We start from the raw sequence: 26,892 nt of genomic DNA on the forward strand, positions 1-26,892 counted from the left end.
ATGGATTAATCACAGGCAGTAACCCAGAGTGAGGACCACTATTTTTTTTTCTTTTTTTTTTCTGCTAGGGAGCTCATGCTTTACTCAGAAATATTTAGTGAACATCTAAACCAGAATTTCTCAGAATTAATGTGCCTGTTGGAATGCAGATCAGTACCGACTCAATAGGTCTGGGGTAGGGACAAAATCTGTAACAAGCTTCCAGATGATACTGATGCTACTGGCCCACAAACCACTCTGAGTAAAGAAGGTCTTAAATATAATATGGGGTCATGAAGAACCTAGGGGTAAGATGGGAACGGAGACGCAGATCCACCAGAGAATGGACCTGAGGACGTGGGGAGGGGGAAGGGCAGGCCGCGACAAAGTGAGAGAGTGGCACGGACACACACACACCACCAAACGCAGAATAAGTAGCCAGAGGGAAGCAGCCGCATAGCACAGGGAGATCAGCCTGGTGCCCTATGACCACCCAGAGGGGTGGGACAGGGAAGGCAGGAGGGAGGGAGACGCAAGAGGGAAGAGACACAGGAACATGTGTACATGTACAACTGATTCACCATGCTATAAAGCAGAAACCAACACACCACTGCAAAGCAACCATACTCCAACAAAGATGCCAAAAATATATATATAATATGAGATTGACATGACAGGAACTATTTATTAAGTGCCTACCCTGTGTCAGTTACTGAGAGAGCCACTTAACCTATATTAACTTGCATAGCCCTCAAGACTCTGTGGGGTAAATACTATTGATCTCCATTTTTCTGATGAGGAAACTGTAGCACAAAGAGAGAGAGAGTATGTAGCTATCTCATAAAGCCAGCAAGGGATGGGCCTTAGGTTCTAATTTAGGCAACCTGGCTCCAAAGCCTGCTAGGAAGAGGACTCCAACAGTATGTAGAGGATAACCAGGGGAGGGGCTGAGGCAAGGAAAGGAGACATCATAGAACAGAGAATGGACAGGGTTTGGTGGTAGACTGGATATGGATGTAAGAGAGGGTGCCATCTAGGGCACTTTGGCTGCTTGGTTTGGACAAGTGGAGAGATGGTGGTATCTATCACTACTGAGCTAGGAAACGTGAGTGGAAGAACAAGTTTTAGGGGGAAGGTGAGTTCAGTTTTAGGAATGGTCAATGTGAGTGGCTTTTGGACATCTGGGAGATATAGAGAAGTAGATGGACCTAGAGTATCTAGGTATCTAGTAACCCTAGAAGTATCCAGAGTTCAGGAGATATCTAGGTTGTAGACAAAGTTTGGGTGTTGGCAGATTTGAAGCCCTGAGTGCCTGAGGTCATGTGGACGGTGTACAGACTGTCCTGTTCTGGGCCAAAGTCAACACAGCAAATAACTGGAAGAGATGGGACTGGAATATGGTCTCCCAGGCTGCAGTGGAAGCTGGTTCTGTCCATTCCGCTGGGCATTATGGATCACTGGAATCCACCGATGGGCTCTGCAAACCTGTGCTGAATCAGGAAAGTGGCAACAGCTTCAGCTACCTTGTCTGGAGCGTCCTCATGTACTGCATGGCCACACTAGGGTAGGACCTGCATCTGGAACTTCCCTTGCATTTGGCCAATAGTCAGATCTTTATCCAATCTATCAACACCAGCCAGGAGCAGCAATTTAGGAATAGGACAACTAAAAGAGATTGGATAAGCCTCGGAACCAGCCATCCCAGTATTTTTCTGTTTTTGCCAGTTCAATTCTCCAAGTGTAAGGATGGTCTTTCTTGGTCTCCATGTCATCTTCCTTTTTCCTTTTGTTTACTGATTGACTTCCTTCTTCGTCGTCTTCTTCTTCCTCTATGATTCCTTCTACTATAGATTTTGAGCCTACTGGACTTGTAATTCCTTCACACTGTTTGGCTTGGCCAACCATTGAGACACGGGCTGACTCTAGATTTCGAATCTGGCCACTCTTCACACTCCATTCAACAGCATTCTCCAGAGACTTGAAGGCTTTAGGACGACCACGTAAGAAATTCTGCATGCTATTAAGTGCATCCATGGCTGTGCCTTCCACAACATCGATCATGCACAGACCCAAGAGGCTTGGCACCAGGTTGGATGATGCTGTGTGGACTGCAATAGCACCACCCATGCTATGTCCAATGAGCATAATTGGAGGAGGAAGGTCCCCATACATGGCTTCAACCACATTGGCAACATCTTTTGCCATGGTTTCTGCAGACAGGTCTTCAGAATTCTTGACTTTTGTTTCACCATGACCTTGAAGATCCAAAGCCACAATCCTACACTGAACCCTACTAATGATTGCTGCCGTGAACACAGCCCAAGAAAAGACAGAATGGCCTCCTCCACGCCGAAGAAGTAGGACTGGACCCTCTGAGCCACTCTTGTAAACTCGAAAAGTATCCTTGCCAGTTTCATTCTCTACTTCTACATCTTCCATGGACTCAAAGTACTGACTCCACGGAACAGGAGAAAAGTCCCGCTTTCTTCCGGGTCCATTCGCATCTTGGCTCCGCTCTGGCTGCTCTCGCTGCCGGGTAGAGGAGGGCGAGTAGGCAGGCGGCCGAGGTGCATGCTCTTTTCGAGGGCCGACCGGAAGGGGAGGCCGCAGGCAGTCGAAAAGTAGCCGAAGCTTCGTCCCACGCTAAGTGCGGCCCAACCGATCACACAGCTCGCTCCCCTAGCGACGCCCCGCCCCGTCGCCTTTGGATAGCACCCAGCTAACCAGCAGCACCGCCCACCGGCTCCGTAAACTCCACCAGGACCACTATTTTTAAATAATACCTTTACCTGAGGCACGCAAATTTCTTGCCTTACATCATCAAGGAGGAAATAAAAATGACTTCTTCTTTGTCCCCTGCATTCCTCCCATTACCCCCACCCCAAGGGAAGTTAAGAGAGGATACAAACTTGCTCAATGGCCCTTTACCTTTAGCAACTACATGATCCCCCTGGAATGCTTTCCTGTCTGAGCATCGTATTACATTCAGTGAATTACCCTAATTATGTCACATTCCATCTGATTAACCTGCTTCCCTCCCCAGATCAGAGCTCACGAATTTGTGTAACATTAGCACGGAAACTGAGATGAAGTATGCTATGATTCAGGCAAGGTCTTTTGATAGTATAGCGTTTTTTTTTTTCATTTTGAAGAAATTATTAGAAAATGTTTCTCCTTCAAAAGTACTATTATCTCAGGGAATAATTCAGAGGGAACTTCCCAGAATCAATATATTTCTATTCTGTGTGACTCTGAAAACTGGTGCAGTATTGTCAACCAGTGGTATTTGTCCCTGAAGGGTATTCAAACATATTTATTGGGAGCCTTCTGTGTTCGAAGTCCCATGGTATCTACATTTTATTTTGTTATGGAATGGAAAATATGGGCCAACATTGTACATAAGACTATGAGTCTAGTGGTATCTTGCTGTAGTCAGTGTTTAGATGTGGGTCTGCCTGAGGCATCCTAGACAAGAGGGTGGTCCCCCCCGACCCCTGGCCTACCACCCCATCCCTGAGGAGGGACCAGGGTGTGGAGGACCTGAGCTCAAGTCCAAACACCAAACCAGAGATCTCACTGCACTGTAAGATGTTGAGTGAAAACTCTCTTCATTCTTCAGATGTAAAATGCTGTGGAAATACTAGTTAATATTATCATAACTTTCTCAGAGAACACTCTGGTATGTACCAGTTAGAGTAAATTACACCTAGTTACAGAATAAGAAAGCAATCTGTTAAACACTATGCAGCTGAATATGTATATAAAATATCTGTGAAAAGCAGCTCATCTTTTAAGTTTTTTCCCAGTTGACGTCAATTATATGAATTTTCTTAGTTGCAACTGGCTTTATTGAAAGACACAGTTCATCCATTTCTGGTCCATTTAATTATGTGGGCCAGGAAAATAGATTAATTTTATCTAATGGGCAGGTATTTTAAAAAAAACAAAAGAAATTTTAATGGGAAGTATGTATGATCACCATTTTACATGCTGAGACATTGATGTAAAAATGTTTGATAGATCCATAATCAACTAACAGGGCATTAAATGTTTCTTTTCCTGCTATCTTAGAATTTCAGCTAAAGTTCCATTTAAAGAAAGATATACTAAACCATCCTCACAGAATTATTAGAAGCTAGTCAGACCAGTCCCATGACTCTTATCTTATCAGTCACCCACAGCAATGACAAAACAACAAGCAATTCTAAAAGAGTTGAAAAGAAGGATGCAGTTACCTAGCTGTGGAACTATGGGGAATGCTGAGGCATTTGGTCTGCCACCCCCAGGGTGAGGGTGGAGGTGGGAGAGAGTGTCCCCCACCTCAGACCACTGGAGGAGAGCCTGCTCCAGGACAACCTGCTCCAGGAGAGCCCCAAAAGTGGGGAAATATATCTGGTTCCCCAGGGGCTACTTGCTGAGGCCCCAAAGGACACAGGCTCACCTTAGGCAAGTTTGACAGGTGACATATGCACATTATGACCACTACTTGCTTCCCCATGGGGAATTCTGAAGGCTGCAGGCTGGACCATATTATGACAAGTGGCCCTGAGCCCTTTTGCCTTCATGTGTCCCTCCCACCATAACGCTATCGATATTGCACGTTATTTTTGATATAATTTTAAAGACTTCAACTTTTTTAATGTTTTAGGCTCTAAAAATTTTATTTTTTCTGATATGAGAAAAACATTAAAACACTTCTCTTTACCCTAAACTTAAATATTTTCCTTTGATTTTAAGAACAATTAGAACATTTCTGTGGGCCCTGCAAATTACTGTGGACCCTCAGCTCTGCACCTGCTGTGCCTAATGCACACATTCCTACCTGGCAGGAGGGACCCAAGACAATAGGGTGGGGCTGCATTCAGGTTGACACTGTCCTGCATGACTAGCCTGTGTGAATTTCCTGTGGGCCACAGTCAGTGGTTTAGCAGGAATTTCCCTTCCTAATGGAAACTGGTCCAAGAAGACTTGCTGCTGGGGCAAGATGATGTACTAAGAGGCTGTGTTTGGAGACAAGGGTAGAAGAAAATAATGCCATTCCCAGTTTATACCTAATCGAGTTCAGTTCATTCAGTCAACCAGAAAAACATGTCATTGGCAAAAGTGTAAATAAGTCACCAGAGATGAGTAGAAACTACTTCTTACATGGAACGTTTAAACATTTTCAAAATTCTAAATTCTGACTTCAGATTTATGTTACTTGAATTAGGGCTGCTTTTCATGAACTGTGAGTAAGTAGTCATTTGAATAAAGTAGGACTATAGTTTACCTTTGCATTAGCTAGTCAGAAAAATTACTACTATTGTTAGACCTGAACGGTCTCTGAGGGATCCCGGCTTGCCCAAGAACCGCCAAGAGTCGAGAGTCGCTGCAACACGCAAGAGGTTTATTAGGGTCGCTGCAACACGCAAGAGGTTTATTAGGAGCCGGTGCACCGGGGTTCCTTGGTCCTCACGCAGGAGGCCGAAGAGGAACCCCCCCAAGCGGAATCACATACATTTTATAGCTTTCATTTTTCATTATGCAAAGTGTGGATATATCAAGGGTTTTTTTCTCATTGGTTTGTTTGTTCCTGGACCGGAGTGGGGACTTGGCTCTACTTCCTTGATTGGTTGGCTGTCGGATGCCTACTTTACATTTACCAGAGTGGGGTCTTGGCTCTAGTTCCTTGATTGGTTAGCTGTCGGATGCCTACTTTACATTTTCGTGTTTTTGTGGTGGGGGGTTGAGTCACATGAGTTATGGTTGGCTAGGGCGACCTTTAAACTCTGGCTTAATCATTCTTATCACCCGCCATACTGGTTTGCTCGAGGTTTCATCCCCCGCCATACCTGTTTGCTCGGAACGGTTTCTGCCCAGGGGGGGGACATTCCAGTATCTTATTGCCAGCCGAAAAAGCTTAAAGCTCAAAAGTATCGATAGGGAAGTAGGGGTGTAAGTATAGTTAAGGCCCTACACTATAAACTAGATATAAATTTTTTGGAAGAAAAAATCTTTTAAAATATCTTAGAGGTATCTTTTTACATAGAAGTAGTATAATCTATTCCTCTGTTTATTTAGTAAACTTCCCACTTAGGACTTAACTACTGATACTTCGTGTTACTTTTGAAATTTAAAACAAAAAAAAGCTATTTTTTTCTCCTCTAAATGATCATTCTCACTTATTAAAATTGGAAATTTTGTCTAAACTATTGCTATTTCATCATTGTGTACGTTTTTTAAAATATAGGAGCTGTCTCATTCAGAGGTTGCAAACTGATAGTCTCATGAGCTAAATGCAACCTGAAAATGGTGTTTTGTTTGGTAGCATTTACGGTCATTTATTTGGTTTTGTCAACTGACTCTGGGCCTTGGCTCCCACTTTCCATAGGACATACACTCTCCGTGCACTCCCTGTAGTCTCCTAGTCAGCCCGCTTTGCTCATATAGTTTACCTGCCTGGCTCCTGTACACATCTTAACTAATGAACACTCTCACCTCTGCTATCACAGTTTACTGATGTTTCCTCTAGACCAGTGCTGGACATTCAGTTTGTACTCAGTAAATTTTGTTGAGGCCCTACTGAATGCCCCCAAAAATTCTTTCACAGGCCTTGTTGTCATTGGGGAATTTCTCTCTCTTGATTACTTCCCTTTCAGAGTATACTTTTAGCTCACTATGCCCTCTCCCCACCTTCTTTGCCAACTGCAGACATTCTTTAATACAGAAATCAAATGCTTTAATAATCTTAGGTAAGGCAGGAACAATTTTCAAACATACTATCCTGAACATTTCCAATATGGAAATTCTATAGTCAACAACCTTCAATGAATCCATAAATTCAGATCTATTTCTCCCACAACCCTCTAGCTGCTCTAATTTCACTTCTTCCCCCACACGGGGGAGCTACACTACAGATTAGAAAGTACAATGAGTCATTGGAGTCTTTGTTCATGTACTTTCCCCGCCCCCAACCCAGGGGCCACTGGTAAGGGTTATGCAGGTTGTGTGCTGCATAGTGCTGGTCACCACCTACATAGGTTATGCAGTGGCCTGCTGGACTCCTACCCAGCCACATCCACACAGAAAGCATAAAATCAAAGATTTTAAGTAACAGAAGCTATTTAAACTATATCCAATCCTTGGTCTCATAAGTGGGGAAATTGTAGTTCAGCAAAATTAAGTGACGCTTCTAATGTCATATATTTAGCAACAGAATGTGAACAAAATCTAGGCCTCCTGACCTCAACCCTGGGTGCATTCTAAGTCCACTTCACCAGTTTGCCCTGTCATGCTCCATCCATTTTATGGCAGGTCCCTACAGAAGTCTGCCCTTCCCAGCACCTCCTCCTACTAGGGCTCCTGTTAAAAAAACAAAAAATTAGAAAGAGCTCCCATTTTCTTTCTTGAAACTATCAGGAACCAACTCAAAAGCAGGGTGCATATACCCCAGAGGGAATGCAAGATGAGCCATCAGAAAGTGGGTAGAAAAATCTAGAAATTCCCTTTCTTTTACATTTTTATCTCATTTTTATTGCTGTTTGTTTATAATATACTTACTATATTAATTGTGTAATATATGTATATAATTTACAAGTAAATGTTATAGGCATATATGTGAGAAAACATTTTGGAAAACAATTTAATATGAATTTCTGAGCCCCTTGGAGATTCTGATTTACTAAGTTAGGGATAGGATCAGGAATTTATATTTTAGCATCCAAAGTGATTCTGATTCCAAGTTTAGGAACCACTGCTCTAAGGTCATGAGAATTTCTGACCTAAGTAAAGAGGTTAATGAAGTTAACCTCTAAGTTAAGAGGTTGATGAAGTTGGATGTAGGAGTCTAAGGAATACTATTTACCTTAGGTTTAAGGAAGAATAAAAAGTAACATAATTGGGAAAACTACACATGATCCATGGTTTCCAGTAAGAGCCTCTTATGTAAATTCCTGAATTTAGTTGAGCAAACTTTTTCTTCATAATTTTTCTGACATTAAACAAAGTTGTTTCAGCCAAATCTTATATCTGCATCTTCCCAAAGACTGCAATTCAGACTTCATTTACATGCTCTCATTGACTTTGTGATTGTGTTCTGAGAAATCTACAGCCTGTGTTTAATTCATATCCATTTCTTTTCTAACCTAAATCCACGTTGGACACTTATAATGAAAATTTATTCTCACCTGAACTTTAGCGTGATAATTGCAATCCAAGATGCTTCTGGGTATTGCCCCTTAGGTTTATTATATCAAAGATAACCCCAAACCATAAGCTACATAGAAGTTATGCTTTATGAGGCCCAGTTTTTGTAAAGAGCCACATTTAAAGAAGTGTAGTCTAGTGGGAAAAAAGAATTAAAAAGAAACTGAAATATGATTTAAAATTACAAATACATGTACCCCTTGACTTGCAATACCACTTCTAAGAACTTGCCTTTTAGAAATACATACATATGAAATGGCACTTTTATAAGAAAGACTGCTAGTTGCAGTATTATTTGTAATCACAAAAAATTTGAGACAGCTTGATGTCCCTCAGAAATTAAATGATGATTTAGTCTTACAAAGGAATACTCTATGACAATTAGAAAAAAGAATGAGAAAGGTTTTTTTTAACAATCTAATAAACATTCAATTTATTCATTTTTAAGTATGCTCAAAAGACATTATCCATCTTGAAAAATACATTATGACACAGAACAAAAAAAACTTTGAGAAAGTACAGACCTAAAGTATCTATTTTCAGACAAATAGGGAAAGGGGGATTTAGGATTATATGCAGTACAAATTTAGATAATCATATGTGATGTAGGGATCAGTTTTTATAAAAAGTTCTCATGCTCTAGAACCTTGTTCCTCAAAATGTGGTCTGACACCAGCAGCACCAGCAACACTGGGAAGCTTGTTAGAAATGGTGAACCTCAGTCCCCACCTCAGACTTACTGAAATCAGAATCTGCATTTTAATAAATTCCTATGAGATTCAAACGCCTGTGAAAGAGTAAGAAGCACTGCACCAGAAAACGACCTTAGCAATTGTACTATTCTGGTCTCCTAGAACCCTGTTTGGTTTTTGTCTTCTACATTTGACACATATATTTTACTTATCCATATAATGAAATCATGGTGTATATAAATGATATAAATGTATTTACCAACATAGAAATATTATTATGTAATTATCGTATCAAAAAACATTTAAACATTTTATATGGTTCCTTTAAGAAAAAAAGTATACATATGCAAGTTTACATAGAAAAACATCTAGAAGTCTCTACTCCAAAATTAATAGTGTAGGGGAGAGGGAGATTACAAATTATTTCTTTTTTCTTATTTTTCACTGTTTTCTAACTTTTCTAAAATGAGCATGTATTACTAGTATAGTTTTTTAAAATAATAAAGGTTTAAAAAAAACATGGGAGGTTAAAAATGGGACAGAGTGGGCTTCCCTGGTGGCGCAGTGGTTGAGAATCCGCCTGCCGATGCAGGAGACACGGGTTCGTGCCCTGGTCTGGGAGGATCCCACATGCCGCGGAGCAACTAAGCCCGTGAGCCATGGCCGCTAGGCCTGTGCGTCCGGAGCCTGTGCTCCGCAACGGGAGAGGCCACAACAGTGAGAGGCCCGCATACCGTAAAAAAAAAAAAATGGGACAGAGTTGCATCAGGACACGTACGGCTCAGCAAGCATTAAAGGCAATGCATTCTCTTGTATCTTCGATGGACGGTTGAAGCCCATGGCGTAGACTCCCTGGAGAAGCTGTGGTTTCAGCCGAAGCTCCTCGAAGGACTTCACTGGTTAGAGTGGGGAGTTTGGATCCCGTTGCAGAACTTCCACTTGGTTGGTGTTATCAACAAGGTTGCTTCTGATCAGCTTGTTGAGTAAGGACTGGGCGGCTCTGTCCTCTTTCCCTTCTTCAGCTGCCTTCTCTGCATTAGCATTGGTCTTGACCACAGCACCACTGGCATCTGGCTTGATTTTCTCTTCCTTAAGATCCAAGTTGCTCAAGTCGCCCACAGGCAGAGCGAGCGGAAAGCACCCTATGGCGCGACCTCAGAACGGGCTAGCAGCCCTGGCCATCGCCCCTCAGCATTGCGGTTCAAGACAGTTTTTTACCTACTGATTTGGAAAGATCGTCAAGCTACATTATTAAGTGAAAAAACCAAGGAACAGAATAGTACATACTATCATTTTATTTAAGAAAAAAGAAAAGGAAACATACAAGGCAAGAGGAGACTAAGGTCAGGTGCTTTATGCCTAATGGAAAACAACATGGTACTAGACTAGAAAATAACACAAAAGACTTTATTTAGTTGGTGGGTGCAGGAGGGTGGAGTCCAGGAAAGGCCTTTCTGAGAAAGTGATATTTAAGCTGACACTTACAAGAGGGTGTCTGTTAGTGTGACTAGGATCCGGGGGGAAGAAAATCTTTGGCCTGTGCAGACGCTCTTGAGGAGAAAGAGAGTTCAGTGAGGCCAGAAAGGAGGCTAAAGAGACCACATGGCTGGATCGAGGGGAAGAGGAGGGCATGGAGTGAGCCTGAAAAGGTGACAAGGACCACCCAGCACCATATGGGCCTGGTGGGCCAGGTGAAGGAACCTGGTGTTTCTTAGAGCATCAGGAATCCACTGGAGAAAAGTGATGTGATCCAACTCATGTTTTAGAAAGATCACTTTGGCTGCAACTTGACAACAAGATTTGGAGTGGGATTGGGGAAAGAGAATGGGAAATAGTAGAAGCTGAGAGATTAGCAGTTTATTGCAGTAGTTCCGGTGAGAGGGGATGGAGAGTTGAACCAAGACATTGTGGTGGAAATGGGAAGAAGTGGTCAGATTTCAGGTCTATTTAGGAGGTAATATCAATAAGACTTGACAGCAAGTCGGATGTGGGTAGTGAGTGAGGGGGAAGTGTCCAAATACATTCCTGCCATTCTATGGTACTACACTCATTTAGCTGAGCAATATACTTTCTGGATTAAGACGTGATATATCTCTGCCCATCCTTAACACCAGCACAACCGCAACTCTAGAGTGGAGGAAAGGATTTCTTTTTTTAATTTTATTTTTTTATTTTAAAATTTATTTTATTTTATTATTATTATTATTATTATTTTTGGTGGTACGCGGGCCTCTCACTGTTGTGGCCTCTCCCGTTGCGGAGCACAGGCTCCGGACGCGCAGGCTCAGCGGCCATGGCTCACGGGCCCAGCCGCTCCGCGGCATGTGGGATCCTCCCGGACCGGGGCACGAACCCGTGTCCCCTGCATCGGCAGGCGGACTCTCAACCACTGCGCCACCAGGGAAGCCCCAGGATTTCTTTTTAAACAGAAACAATGCAAATGCTGCATTAATATATTATGGAGTAAGTAGATTCTGTGGGTCAGTGAGAATTTAATCTTTGCTTATAATATTTTCTGTGGGTAAATGGATTCATAACAACTTAGAAGTGAGCCTCTTGAACACAATCTATTTATAAGTTGGAATTAGCTTTTTAAGGAAAAATATACAAGTTTTATATCTAATTTGTGTTTTGCAGGCCTGTCAGAGAGTTTTCAATGCCAAGAGGAGCAAACACTTTTTGTTACAGTATAAAAGCAAATGTGATTGTCACGGGAGGTAAGAGGACATTTCATGTTACACAGAGATTTTCTACTTTGCAAACAGTGCTCTCCTTAATTAACACAGTTATAGAGTTTCATGCAGCTATAGCATTTTACTGCTAGAAAAAAACTTTTAGAGAATTTTAAAGTTTGTATAAAGTCAAATCTGTCATTATTTTTCTTTGTGGCTTTTTGATTTGGTGGCACACTTATAAAGGCCTTCCCCAGCCTGTGAATGTGTGAAACAAATTCTCCCATATTTACTATAATTTTTTGTTTGTTTTACATTTTACCTTTAGATATTTAATCTCTCTAGAACTTGTTTCAATGTGTGAGAGCATGAATTCCTAGCCTGGGGCCCATGTGTGAGCTTTAAGGGAGTCCTACAGCCCCGACCGCTGAATACTTGTGTGTCTATGTGCATTTTTCTGGAAAGTCCAAAATTTTATCAAATCCTCAAAGGAGTCCCTGACAAAAATGTCAAGAGCTAATGGTTTAGCATTAACAGAGAAGAGGACCAAGGATACACTGCTGAAAAATACCAACATTTAAGGGCTAGGATTATCTGCTGAGAGTAGGAGGAAAGATGACAAATGTAAGAAACTTGAGGGGAGAGGTGACAGAATATTCTTCCGGCCTCAGACTCCTTATCTATCATACTGAGGTTCTAAGACTGTGATGGCTTTCAACATGGGCTCTGGAGTCAGACTGCCTAGGAACAAATCCTGGCTCTCTTACTGGCAAGCTGTATGGCCTTGGATAGGTTATTTAACTCCTGTATGCTTTAATCTCACCTGCAAAATGGAGCTGATAATAATACCTACTCATAACGGTATTATAAGAATAAAGTACTTACACAGGGTCTTGCACGTAACAAGTCTTCAATCCAAATTTGCTAATACTGATGCTAACAATAACAAAAAAACATACCTACTTCATATGGTAGTGTTTAAGATTAATTGAGGTAAGGTATGCCTGGCACATAGTAGGTTATCAATAATTATTAATTCAATTCATTTACAACAGTTAGGCACAATCACTTTGATCAACTTATACAGGTTTTGTTGGAATAAATTGAAATCTGCAGTTCATTAGGAGGCTGTTACAGAAGTCATGAGTGAGATGGTGAGGGTCTGAGTTATTGTAGGCGCTATAGAAAAAGAAAAGGAAGAGTCAGTCTCTAAGACATGGAGAAATAAATTATTCATAAGACCTGGAGACAGAATGATATTGGGGATTAATAAAAGGGAGCAGCCAGCTCCAAGTTTGTAAGGAGGGAAACATAGAAGAATAGCAGTTGCATTGATAATTACATAGAAATTGAGAAGAGGGTGCTTATATGGAGAAAGAATGCAAACAAAATTTCAATTTTGAACTTAAATATCATCTGTCAATTAGACATCTGAGAGGATATTCCTACTGGTGATGAGAAAAGATATGGCTGGAGATAGGAGCTGTTAAGGACTCCGTAGGCTGCCTGCATGTTGGAGAAGATGAGCTCCCAGAGGCTCCTCAATGAGATCAGGGTCACCTTAAAGGAAACAAGGGGCATGTAGACTTGAAAGATGTAAATGAGCAAAACAGAAACCCAAACAAATAATCATCAAGAAAATGGCCTATACTGGAGATCTGAACTTTCAAAGAGCAAAAAAGATTTTAAAAAAGAAGAAAGACCTGCCATCAAAAACATCAACAAATATACCATTTGGTAAATGCTTAGAGTACACATATTCACTAAAGGAAGCAAGATGTTAGATGAATAAGTGCTATTGGCCCCCTTCCATGTAAGATTTCTTCAAATTTCTTCTCGCAAAACACACACAGCAGGCAATATTTGGTTTCCTAAAAGAGTATCCTGCCTCAGCCTTGAGGTACACATAATGATAGCTGCACTTTCACTTCATGACAGGGTAATCTCCTTTGAGGACATAAAGTTAATTTTTTTTTCAAGTACACTGTGCATTTAAAGTTTGTACTTAAATCTGTCCTCAGCTTTGGGCCTGCCACAACACTTACTTAAAATTAGATTGTGGTTCAAATCTTATTTTTAAAAATTTTATAGCAGTCTACTAGAAAGCAAAACTAATAAAAACAGTGAACTAGAAGATAGAAAAACTGGGTTTGGTCATATCCTGGCCACTAACCAACTGTATGATTTTCAACAATCACTTAATCTCTACCTGGTTCTCATTTTCCTTATCTGGTAAAATGAAGAAGTTGGACTACATAAATTTTAAGATTCTTTTGAACGTAATACTCTGATACTATTGTTTTAAAAACTTCCTGTTCATAGGGAGATAAACTAAATTGTCCTTTTGAAAAATTGGAGCCCAGTTTTCCAATTAGATATTATTCAATATATAGCCACAGCTTCGTGTATTCAGAAAAACAAAGCATTAACTGGTCACAAACCTACATTTCAGTTAAAGACATCAAGAAAAGAAAGAAAGGTGTCTGGATAAGAACCTGAAAAGCAATATGTGGGAGTCATGGCTTAGACTGGGGGCAAGTTTCCTGACACTCAATACTGATGATTCTAAGCACACACATACAGGAATCCAACTCTAAGGTGTACTAATTAAGGCTTTCATGTAGAGAGCTCCATAATGAGATCTATAACACATAAGGGAACAGAAGAAATACTAAAATCAGATGTTTTCAATAAAAGAAGTAGAATGCTTGTATCACAATTTCCTGATCCCCCATTGCCCTTTCCTGACTATCTTGGCTCATAACTTGCAATGGTCCTGGCCGGAAGTCAGAAGGAGGGAGTAGCTGCTCCAAGAGGTAAGGGAAGGAGAGTATATTGGTGGTGAGAGAGTAAGCAGCAAAATTGCCTGAGAATCAGACTGCAGTGGATGCTGCATTCACCACAGCTTGTCTTCAGTTAGATAAAAGCAATGGCCTCTGTCTTGCTTCAACCTGAGTCCTGCACACAAAGCCTTTGAAAAAGTAGTACTTAAATACATTGCTACAGTGAGATTTGATTTCTAATATCTGATTGTTCTGAAAGATATGCTGTCACATTAATCTTAACCAATTCCTTTGGACAACCCCTCGTTCCCACACTAAAGAATGAAAAACATAAGAATGGACCAGGGCTTCCCTGGTGGCTCAGTGGTTAAGAATCTGCCTGCCAATGCAGGGGACATGGGTTCAAGCCCTGGTCCAAGAAGATCCCATAGGCTGCGGAGCAACTAAGCCCGTGTATCGCAACTACTAAGCCTGTGCTCTAGAGTCTGCAAGGCACAACTACTGAGCCTGCGTGCCACAACTACTGAAGCTCACGTGCCTAGAGACTGTGCTCTGCAACAAGAGAAGCCACCACAATGAGAAGCCTGCGCACTGCACCAAAGAGTAGCCCCCACTCACCACAACCAGAGAAAAGCCTGTGAGCAGCAACAAAGACCCAACATAGCCAAAAATAAAATAATTTTTTAAAAATAAATAAATTAATTTTTTTAAAAAAGAAAAAAGGAACGGACCAACTTTTGTAACTTTGTAGTCTTAAGTATTTTAATCAGTTCTGGAAAAAAAATGTGTTTGGTAATGTTTTGGGACTCAAACCACTTCAGTGCTTATGGATTAAAGCATTTGACTGTCACTAACCTCAGTGTTAATTATTATAAGATCCCCATTTCAGCTTTGAAAACTTGCTAATTATAGTGTTTCTAGCATTCTTCCAAAGGCAAGAAAACATTTAGCAGTATGACTGATAAGCAGCTAATTCTTTTCACCATGTGTAATTTATTGAATTGCCACAGTTATGGAGCCTCTGTTAGTAGAAAATGCAAATCCTCAATAACTGAAAACACATTTTTCTCAGGAGAATACTCTTGTTGATTGCTCCATGTGCAGTATGTAGCAGCTGATGACTCAAAATATACTCTAAAAGCAGATTTGCTAAACATAGTTGAATGTGTTAAATGTGCAGGGACATTTGATGAGTTTGAAAAAACAGAAGTTCTTGCAGAAGGAAAAAAAAAAAGCCAAACCAGGAAAAGGTATTTCCTGAGCATTATTTTGGTGAACATCAATAATTTTTTACCCAATAGTTGTCTCTACTGGCCATTTTAAGAATTAACCTCCTAATTTGGAAGGTCTAGTATATAAAAACAATTATCTGCCTTCCCAACTATCTTGGGGACTCTGCATGCATGTGTTCATGTTTCATTCAACAAACATTTATTACACAACTGCTCTGGACTAGACATGATAAACCACATAAAGATCAGGTTGAATTTCTAATATTCAAGGATTCAAAATCTAAAGTACAAATAAGGCATGTTTATAGATAGCTATAAATTAGAGCATGAGACTGTTGATTAATATTAATAATAATGCAGTTGAAATACTGTATGCATTTAGAGGTTAGTATTGTAGTCTCTCTGTACATTCTGGGTCCAAAAAGTAGCCACACAGACTATATAAGGATTTCATTACTATCAATGAAAAGCAAGCAGAGCTGGAGGACCTCTGGTAGTAGATAATAGAGAACCTCTGGAAGATTGAGTTTCCTTCACAATGCATATTGAACAAAGCCCTTAGTTTAAAAGGCCTGGACATTTCTCAGGTGGCAATCGTCTATTGAATCCTTCTGCATGTAGTATACAAGTCATAGATTTTCTTCAGGGGATAGACTGGTCTCATTCTTCAGGAGTGACAGTGCCCATTTCAGCAGTTACCCTGTCCAACTTTATCTAGGATGATTTATGGGCCTGAGGCTTAGGGTTCTGAACATACCTGAGAAATGTGATACTTCTTAGCCATAGACAGTGAAAAGCAAATCAGGCAAGATACTGCATTACTGGAATTACGCAGTTTTAATCACGTAACTGATAACCAATTTTACTGGGTCTAAAACAGTACTTTGTTTTATATCTGCTAATTGAATTGTTTGACTGTATCTTTTACCCATGATCTATTATAATTCTGATGCTAAAAATTAAAACTTAATAAAAATTTTATTATCATATATGTTTATACACACACATCTAGTTATATCATAAAAACTTCCAGCTATTCATCAAACCTATATTATCTCTTACTGGATATACAGCTAGACTACATTTCCCAGACTAGAAAGTGCATTCAATATAGCATCCTATAATTTCTTGATAAAAATACATTTTAAAACAGTGATTTCTATATTTGGGCAACATTTATAATATATTTTTATTTGTGTATATTTTATGTGTGGTAGTGTTTCGTTTTTTGTTGAGAAAAAGTATTTTCTGAAAAAAATTCAAAGTATTTAAATATAAATGGAAAAATGTTATTCTTAACTCTGAAAATAAAAAGTTTATTTGTGGGACTTCCCTGGCCATCAAGTGGTTAAGACTTCTCACTATGATTGCGGGGGGAACAGGTTCGATCCCTGGTTGGGGAACTAAGATCCTGCATGCTGCATGGTGCGGCCAAAAAAAAAAAAGAAAAAAGAAAAAAGAAGTCTATTTGTAAGAGAGAGAAAGAAGTTAACAGTGACAACCTATAGGGTGTGGAACTAGGAATTATAAGGAAAAAGAGGACATTTTTACAATAATAATACACTTCCATATTATTTAAATCTTTTACTATGTACCTATATGATTTTAACAATTAAAAAAATCTTATCTATGCCATGATAGTAACTGCACATAAATTTTGTATGCTCATGAGTATGTGCTAGAAGGTAAAGATGGAAAAACGAAAACAGCTGATTTGTTATAATGGTAAAGATTATGTGCAATTTTTCACTTCCTTTGATTTCTTTTATTATTATAATGCTTGCATAATTAAAAAATGTACAAACAAAAGAACAGCTGTCTTAAGTACTTTTGGGAAGTAAATAAAGTATAAATAATACATTAATGCATGAATGAGTAGGAAAGTGTTAAATCAAGAAAAGGACTCATAGAATATTTATAAGAATTCACATTTATATATGTAAATACAATTATTACAAAACAGCCTTGACAAGAAGAAGCAGATCCAAAACAAGGCTAGACTCTTAGCAAGTCAATCATAGACAGCATCCTGAAAGAAACAGACTGATTTGATATTAGAAGAAAGATAAGGAGATGATTAAGGGTGAGAGAGACTCTTTAAACTGTGACCACCTGCAACTCTGAGAAAATAAATAATCTTCACATGTCCTTCTTTCAGGAGATGATAAAGTGCTCCGGTTGTGGCACCCCAATATCAGCACCAAACCAGTGGGGAAACTTGTGGGGCACATGTTCAGTATCACCGAGATTGTAACAAATGAGAAAGACCAACATGTCATCAGCCTATCTTCTGCAAAGGTAACAAAAAGAAAACAACAAAAATGAAACAGAACAATTCTTTCCCTTAAAATCAACTATTGGAAAACCTAGAATACATACAATTTTTGACTGAAATGGGTGATAGTCACTGAGAAAAATATTGTCAATTTGGATAAGGAAATGATAAGTCACTGTGCTCTGTTTCTATTGATTTCAGCATAAGAAAGAACATATTTAAAGACAAGAATAAAAGGAATACAACATTAGGAAGAGAGCCATTATCCTCAATAGTAAAATACAATATAGCCCTCCCATGATCATTAAAGACAGAAAAAATAAGGATTTCTAGACAAAGATAACAAATTTATGGTTATGAAAGGGGAAAGGGAATGGGGGAGGGATAAATTAGGAGTTTGGGATTAGCAGATACAAACTACTATATATAAAATAGATAAACAACAAGGTCCTACTGTATAGCACAGGGAACTATATTCAATATCCTGTAATAAACCATAATGAAAAAGAATATTAAAAAGAATATATAATGTATAACTGAATCACTTTGTTGTACACCAGAAACTAACACAACATTGTAAATCAACTGTACTTCAATTTTTAAAAAAGCAAAGAAGGAACAAAGACAGATTTCTCTTGTTATTGCTATTACTACACAGTGTTTTAAATGTTCTAAATAATGTAATAAAAAAGAAAAATGACTTACAACTATTAGAAATGAGGAGACTGCATATTTACAAATAATGTGATTGCTGGAAAAATTCAAAAAGTTTTAGAGCAGATAAATTCAGTAAAGTGGCTGGTTATATTGATAATAGCAATTTATAAAAATAAATTTCTGTGTAAGAGCAGAAACAGAAAAAAATGGTCAAAGGGGTAGTAGCATTCACAAGAGCAAAACTGTATGAAATGCCTAAAAATAATCTTAACAAGCAATAGTCACTATTAATATTGTTAACTATGAAGTTCTTCTGAGGTATTTTTATTTAAGAACATGAATGTAGGGACTTTCCTAAATAGAAGTATTATACTGTAAAAGATATTCTCCATCAAATTAAGCTATACACTTAATGTTATTCAGGATTATTTAGACATTAGTTTGCCAAATTTAATGTAAAAGTGTTGATATAAAAGAATATCCTAGAAACTTTGGAAAATATGATTACAAGATGACACTTTTCCTATCAGATATTAAAAATTATAGTAAAGCCTCAATAAATAGAACAGCAGTCAATGCAGCAGTAGACACATCTATGAAATAAAAGAGAAAATTCACACATGAGTGTGAATGGGAATTTCGTATATGATAAAAGTAGCATTTTAAATCTGTGAGCAAAGGATTGTTCATTAAATGTTGGGAAAACTGATTAACTATATTAGGAAAAAATAAGTAATCAGATCACCATTTCATAATTAACAACAAAATGCATTCCAGGGGCTTCCCTAGTGGTGCAGTGGTTGAGACTCCACCTGCCAATGCAGGGGACACGGGTTCGTGCCCCAGTCCAGGAGGATCCCACATGCCGCGGAGCGGCTGAGCACGGCCACTGAGCCATGGCCACTGAGCCTGCACGTCCAGAGCCTGTGCTCCGCAACAGGAGTGGCCACAACAGTGAGAGGCCCATGTACCACAAAAAAAAAAAAAAAAAAAAAAAAATGCATTCCATACGGATTAAAGATGTCAAATGTAAAATATAAAACCTTAGTAGTCCTAAAATTTTCCAGAAAGAAACACAGGTGAATATTCATGTAGCCATCAGGTAATTCCTAGGTATAACACCTATGGCTGAAGAGAAAAAATAAATGTGACTACATAAACATTCAAACTGTAAATTATTGTAATAGCTACCATTTATCAAATTCTTACTAAGAGACACACACTGTGCTCATTATTTTACATCACAACTTACTTGATGCTAATAACAACCCTGTAATTATCTCAATTTTGCACATGTAAAGGAAAATGACATCTAAATAACTTGCATTAAATAAGTGTAGCCAATCCTGTATCTGTCCTGAGCCCAGACAGCCTTCCTATACCCATAAAAAAGGATAAAGAAAGATAGCAGAAGGGGGAAAAATGCAACAAAAATGACATAAACTGGAATAATATTCTTAAACAAACAAAAAATGTTAACAAATCAGTAGGAAAAAAGGAAGAGGGAAGAGGGAGATGGCAAAGAATACAGACATGTTCACATAGTACCGGTGGGGGTAAAGCTAGCAAAAATTCATGGGCTAATAAAATAAATTTTTATTCTAATAAAATAATCAAAGTGCCCAGAGATCTATGTAAAAGGATATTCATTGTGCTATTGCTTATATTGGTTTAAAAAATAAAAAAGTAAAGGAATAAAAAGGAAAGGAAAAAGGGAAGGGAAATGTTAGGGAGTGCGAAATTCAGTGTCTAAAAATAAGGCTTTTGGGCTTCCCTGGTGGCGCAGTGGTTGAGAATCCGTCTGCCGATGCAGGGGACACGGGTTCGTGCCCCGGTCCGGGAAGATCCCACATGCCGCAGAGTGGCTGGGCCCGTGAGCCATGGCCGCTGAGCCTGTGCGTCCGGAGCCTGTGCTCCGCAATGGGAGAGGCCACAACAGTGAGAGGCCCGCGTACCACAAAAAAAAAAAAAAAAAAAAAAAGGCTTTTATCAGTAATTTATTTATTTTCCCTTAGTTTTATTGAAATATAATTGATGTATAACACTGTATGAGATTAAGGCGTATGGCATAATGATCCGACTTACATACATCATGAAATGATTACCACAATAGGTTCAGTGAATGCTCATTATCTAATATTGATACAAAAAAACAAGAAAATAAAAAAATACTTTAAAAAATACTTTGTAATGAGAACATTTAGGATCTAATCTCTTAATAACTTTCATATATACATCAGTGTTAGCTATAGTGATCATGCTGTACATTACATCCCTAGTATTTATTTACCTTCTAACTAGAAGTTTGTACCATTTGACCACCTTCCTCTAATTCCACCTCCTCCCAAATCAGCAATTTATGATATATCCTTTTACATAATAAAATTGTCATATAGACTTTCAACATCATATAGATGAATATTGATATGAAAATATATAAACAACATATTATGTAAATCATAATGAAACAGTATGTAAGATATTAACTCATTTTAATATATATATTTATCATACATTATCAAGGATGATAGTGATTACATGGTAGCAAGATTGTGGATAGATCTAATTTTTTTTCCTTTTTGTGTTTTTCTTTTCTTTTTCTTTCTTTTATTTGTATCTCTTCCTTTTTTTGCAAAAACTATGCATTACTTTTATAATAAGGAAACTTTTTAATTTTTAAAATGGTACTGGAAAGATGGTAAAAATGTTGAGACATGAAAAATAAAACATATTATGAATTGAGACCTGGAGTCTCCTCTAGAGAATTTAAAGAAAAGTAAGATATCTTTCTATCAAAAGTTCAGGCCGATTTTACTGATTAGGCTCTAAAATTAATAGGGAAAGTCAGTCAGGTGACAAGGTGAGGCAAGGACTGGTCAAGCAGGAGATGTACAGAGAGCGAGACAACAGCCATCTTCCCTGATGAGGGAATTGAACCCAGCTCCTCTGCAGTAAAAACACGGAGTCCTAACCACTGGATGGCCAGAGAATTCCCTTAAATCCTTTTTAATTAAAAATTTCCCGAGATTGGTTCAAGATGGCAGAGTAGAAGGAAGTGCTCTCACTCCCTCTTGTGATAGCACTGGAATCACAACAAACTGCTGGTTGATCATCGACAGGAAGACACTGGAACTCACCAAAAAAGATACCTCACATCCAAAGACAAAGGAGAAGCCACAATGAGATGGTAGGAGGGGCACAATTACAATAAAATCAAATCCCATAACTGCTGGGTGGGTGACTCACAAACTGGAGAACACTTATACCACGGAAGTCCACTCACTGGAGTGAAGGTTCTGAGCCCCATGTCAGGCTTCCCAGCCTGGGGGTCTGGCAATGGGAGGAGGAATACATAGAGAATCAGACTTTGAAGGATAGCAGGAATTGATTGCAGGACTTTGACAGCACTGGGAGAAACAGAGACTCCATTGCTGGAGGGCACACACAAAGTAGTGTGCACATCGGGACCCAGGGGAAGGAGCAGTAACCCCATAGGAGACTGAAACAGACCTACCTGCTAGTGTTGGAGGGACTACTGCAGAGGTGGGGGGTGGCTGTCTTGCTGTGAAGGCAAGGACACTGACAGCAGAAGTTCTGGGAAGTACTCCTTGGTGTAAGCCCTCCCAGAATCTGCCATTAACCCCATCAAAGAGCCTGGGTAGGCTCAGTGTTGGGTCGCCTCAGGCCAAACAACAAACAGGGAGGGAACCCAGCCCCACCCATCAGCAGACAAGAGGATTAAAGTTTTACTGAGTTCTGCCCACCAGAGCAACATGCAGCTCTACCCACCACCAGTCCCTTCCATCAGGAAACTTGCACAAACCTCTTAGATAGCCTCATCCATGAGAGGGCAGACAGCAGAAGCAAGAAGAACTAGAATCCAGCAGCCCATGGAACAAAAACCACATTCACAAAAAGATAGGCAAGATGAAAAGGCAGAGGCCTATGTACCAGATGAAGCAATAATATAAAACCCCAGAAAAACAGCTAAATAAAGTGGAGATAGGCAAACTTCCAGAAAAAGAACTCAGAATAATGATAGTGAAGATGATCCAGGACCTCAGGAAAAGAATGGAGGTAAAGATTGAGAAGATGCAAGAAATGTTTAACAAAGACCTAGAAGAATTAAAGAACAAACAAACAGAGATGAACAATACAATAACTGAAATGAAAAATACACTAGAAGGAATCAATAGCAGAAAAACTGAGGCAGAAGAACAGATAAGTGACCTGGAAGACAGAATGGTGGAATTCACTGCTGTGGAACAGAATAAAGAAAAAAGATTGAAAAGAAATGCAGACAGCCCAAGAGACCACTGGAACAGCATTAAACACAACAACATTTGCATTATAGAGGTCCCAGAAAGAGAAGAGAGAGAGAAAGAACCCGAGAAAATATTTGAAGAGATTATAGTCAAAAACTTCCCTAACAAAGGAAAGGAAATAGCCACCCAAATCCAGGAAGCGCAGAGTCCCATAGAATAAACCCAAGGAGAAACAGGCTGAGACACACAGTAAGCAAACTGGCAAAAATTAAAGACAAAGAAAAATTATTGAAAGCAGATAGGGAAAAACAACAAATAACATACAAAGGAACTCCCATAAGGTTAACAGCTGATTTCTCAGCAGAAACTGCACAAGCCAAAAGGGAGTGGCATGACATATTTAAAGTGATGAAAAGGAAGAACCTACAACCAAGATTACTCTACTTGGCAAGGATCTCATTCAGATTCGACAGAGAAATTTAAAACTTTACAGACAAGCAAAAGCTAGGAGAATTCAGCACCACCAAACCAGCTCTACAACAAATGCTAAAGGAACTTCTCTAAGTGGGAAACACAAGAGAACAAAAGGACCTACAAAAACAAACCCAAAACATTAAGAAAATGGTCATAGGAACATACATATCAATAATTACCTTAAACATGAATGTATTAAATGCTCCAACCTAAAGACATAGGCTCACTGAATGGATACAAAAACAACACCTATATATATGCTGTCTACAAGAGACCCACTTCAGACCTAGGGACACATACAGACTGAATGTGAGGGGATGGAAAAAGATATTCCATGAAAATGGAAATCAAAAGAAAGCTGGAGTAGCAATACTCATATCAGATAAAATAGACTTTAAAATAAAGAATATTACAAGAGACAAAGAAGGACACTACATAATGATCAAGGGATCAATCCAAGAAGAAGATATAACAATTATATCTTCTATTATATCAGAAAAGTATCTTTTCTGACCACAGCGCCATCAGATTAGAAATCAATTACGGGGAAAAAAACGTAAAAAACACAAGCACATGTAAGTTAAACAATTTGCTACTAAATAACCAAGAGATTACTGAAGAAATCAAAGAGGAAATCAAAAAATACCTAGAGACAAATGACAATGAAAACACGATGATCCAAAACCTACAGGGTGCAGCAAAAGCAGTTCTAAGAGGGAAGTTTATAGCAGTACAATCCTACCTCAAGAAACAACCAACATCTCAAATAAACAATCTAACCTTACACCTACAGGAACTAGAGAAAGAACAAACAAAAGCCAAAGTTAGTAGAAGGAAAGCAATCTTAAAGATTAGAGCAGAAAAAAATGAAATAGAAACAAAGAAAACAATAGCAAAGATCAATAAAACTAAAAGCTGGTTCTTTGAGAAGATAAAAAAAATTGATAAACTATTAGCCAGATTCATCAAGAAAAAGAGGGAGAGGACTCAAATTAATAAAATTAGAAATGAAAAAGGAGAAGCTACAACAGACAACGCAGAAATACAAAGCATCCTGAGACTACTACAAGCAACTTTATGCCAGTAAAATGGACAACCTGGAAGAAATGGACAAATACTTAGAAAGGTATAACCTTCCAAGACTGAACCAGGAAGAAATAGAAAATATGAACAGACCAATCACAGGTAATGAAATTGAAACAGTGATTAAAAATCTTGCAACAAACAAAAGTCCAGGACCAGATGGCTTCACAGGTGAATTCTATCAAACATTTAGAGAAGAGCTAATACCCATCCTTCTCAAACTCTTCCAAAAAATTGCCGAGGAAGGAACACTCCCAAACTCATTCTATGAGGCCACCATCACCCTGATACCAGAACCAGACAAAGATACTAGAAAAAAAGAAAATTACAGACCAATATCACTGATGAATATAGATGCAAAAATCCTCAACAAAATACTAACAAACAGAATTCAACAACACATTAAAAGGATCATACACCATGATCAAGATGGTTTATCCCAGAGATGCAACGATTCTTCAATACATGCAAATCAATCAATGTGATACACCATATTAACAAATTGAAGAATAAAAAGCACATGATCATCTCAATAGATGCAGAAAAAGCTTTTGACAAAATTCAACACCCATTTATGATAAAAACTCTCCAGAATGTGGGTATAGAGGTAACTTACCTCAACGTAATAGAGGCCATATACTACAAACCCACAGCAAACATCATTCTCAATGGTGAAAAACTGAAAGCATTCCCTCTAAGATCAGGAACAAGACAAGGATGTCCACTCTCACCACTATTATTAAACATAGTTTTGGAAATCCTAGCCATGGCAATCAGAGAAGAAAAAGAAATAAAAGAATACAGATTGGAAAAGAAGAAGTAAAACTCACTTTTTGCAGATGACATGACACTATACATAGAGAATCCTAAAGATTCCACCAGAAAACTATTAGAGCTAATCAATGAACTTGGTAAAGTAGCAGGATGCAAAATTATTGTACAGAAATCTCTTGCATTCCTATACACTAATGATGAAAAATCTGAAAGAGAAATTAAGGAAACACTCACATTTACCACTGCAACAAAAAGAACAAAATACCTAGGAGTAAACCTACCTAGAGAGACAAAAGACCTGTATGTAGAAAACTATAAGACATTGATGATAGAAATTAAAGATGATACAAACAGATAGAGAGATATACCATGTTCTTGGATTGGAAGGATCAATATCATGAAAATGACTCTACTACCCAAAGCAATCTGCAGATTCAATGCAATCCCTATCAAATTACCAATGGCATTTTTTACAAAACTAGAACAAAAAATCTTAAAATTTGTATGGAGACACAAATAGCCAAAGCAGTCTTGAAGGAAGAAAATGGAGCTGGAGGAATCAGACTCCCTGACTTCAGACTCTACTACAAAGCTACATTAATCAAGATAATATGGTACTGGCACAAAAACAGAAATATAGATCAATGGAACAGGATAGAAAGCCCAGAGATAAACTCACGCACCTGTGGTCAACTAATCTATGACAAAGGATATACAATGGAGAAAAGACAGTCTCTTTAATAAGTGGTGCTGGGAAAACTGGACAGCTACATATGAAAGAATGAAATTAGAACACTCCCTAACACGATACAGAAAAATAAACTCAAAATGGATTAGACACCTAAATGTAAGACTGGACACTATAAAACTCTTAGGGGAAACATAGGAAGAACAGTCTTTGACATAAATCACAGCAAGATCTTTTTTGATCCACCTCCTAGAGTAATGGAAATGAAAACAAAAATAAGCAAATGGGACCTAATGAAACTTAAAACCTTTTGCAAAGCAAAGGAAACTACAAACAAAACAAAAAGACAACCCTCAGAATGGGAGAACATATTTGCAAATGAATCAATGGACAAAGGATTAATCTCCAAAATATATAAACAGCTCATGCAGCTCAGTATTTAAAAAACAAACAACCCAGTCCAAAAATGGACAGAAGACCTAAATAGACATTTCTTCAAAGAAGACATACAGATAGCCAAGAAGCACATGAAAAGCTGCTCAACATCACTAATTATTAGATAAATGCAAATCAAAACTACAATGAGGTATCACCTCACACCATTTAGAATGGGCATCATCAGAAAATCTACAAACAACAAATGCTGGAGAGGGTGTGGAGAAAAGAGAACCTTCTTGCACTGTTGGTGGGAATGTAAATTGATACAGCCACTATGGAGAACAGTATGGAGTTTCCTTAAAAAACTAAAATTAGAATTACCATATGACTCAGCAATCACACTATTGGGCCTATACCCAGAGAAAACCAAAATTCAAAAAGATGCATGCACCCCGATGTTCACTGCAGCACTATTTACAATAGCCAGGACATGGAAGCAACCTAAATGCCCATTGACAGATGAACGGATAAAGGAGATGTACATATATACAATGGAATATTACTCAGCCATAAAATGGAATGAAATTGGGTAATTTGTAGAGATCTGGATGGATCTAGAGACTGTCATATAGAGTGAAGTAAGTCAGAAAGAGAAAAACAAATATCATATATTAAGGCATATATGTGGAACATAGAAAAATGGTACAGATGAACCGGTTAGGTTTCAGGTTAGAAATTGAGACACAGATGTAGAGA

At 38.6% G+C, this 26,892-nt stretch overlaps 2 protein-coding genes and 1 pseudogene across 9 annotated transcripts in view; 1 reads left to right on the plus strand and 2 right to left on the minus strand.

The window, feature by feature from the left end:
* CHML (CHM like Rab escort protein) overlaps positions 1-26,892 on the minus strand; it is a 261,691-nt gene that overhangs the window by 68,227 nt on the left and 166,572 nt on the right. The gene's annotated exons all lie outside the window — the stretch shown is intronic.
* WDR64 (WD repeat domain 64) overlaps positions 1-26,892 on the plus strand; it is a 140,410-nt gene that overhangs the window by 15,549 nt on the left and 97,969 nt on the right. The window contains exons 3-4 of the mRNA XM_059078960.2: positions 11,493-11,572; positions 17,701-17,840. Coding sequence (XP_058934943.2) covers positions 11,493-11,572; positions 17,701-17,840 — 220 coding nt within the window. The remainder of the gene's footprint in view (positions 1-11,492; positions 11,573-17,700; positions 17,841-26,892) is intronic.
* On the minus strand, positions 1,434-9,695 carry LOC131764504 (protein phosphatase methylesterase 1 pseudogene; annotated as a pseudogene).

Source organism: Kogia breviceps, chromosome 1 (genome assembly GCF_026419965.1).
Source record: "Kogia breviceps isolate mKogBre1 chromosome 1, mKogBre1 haplotype 1, whole genome shotgun sequence".
NCBI lineage: Eukaryota > Metazoa > Chordata > Mammalia > Artiodactyla > Physeteridae > Kogia > Kogia breviceps.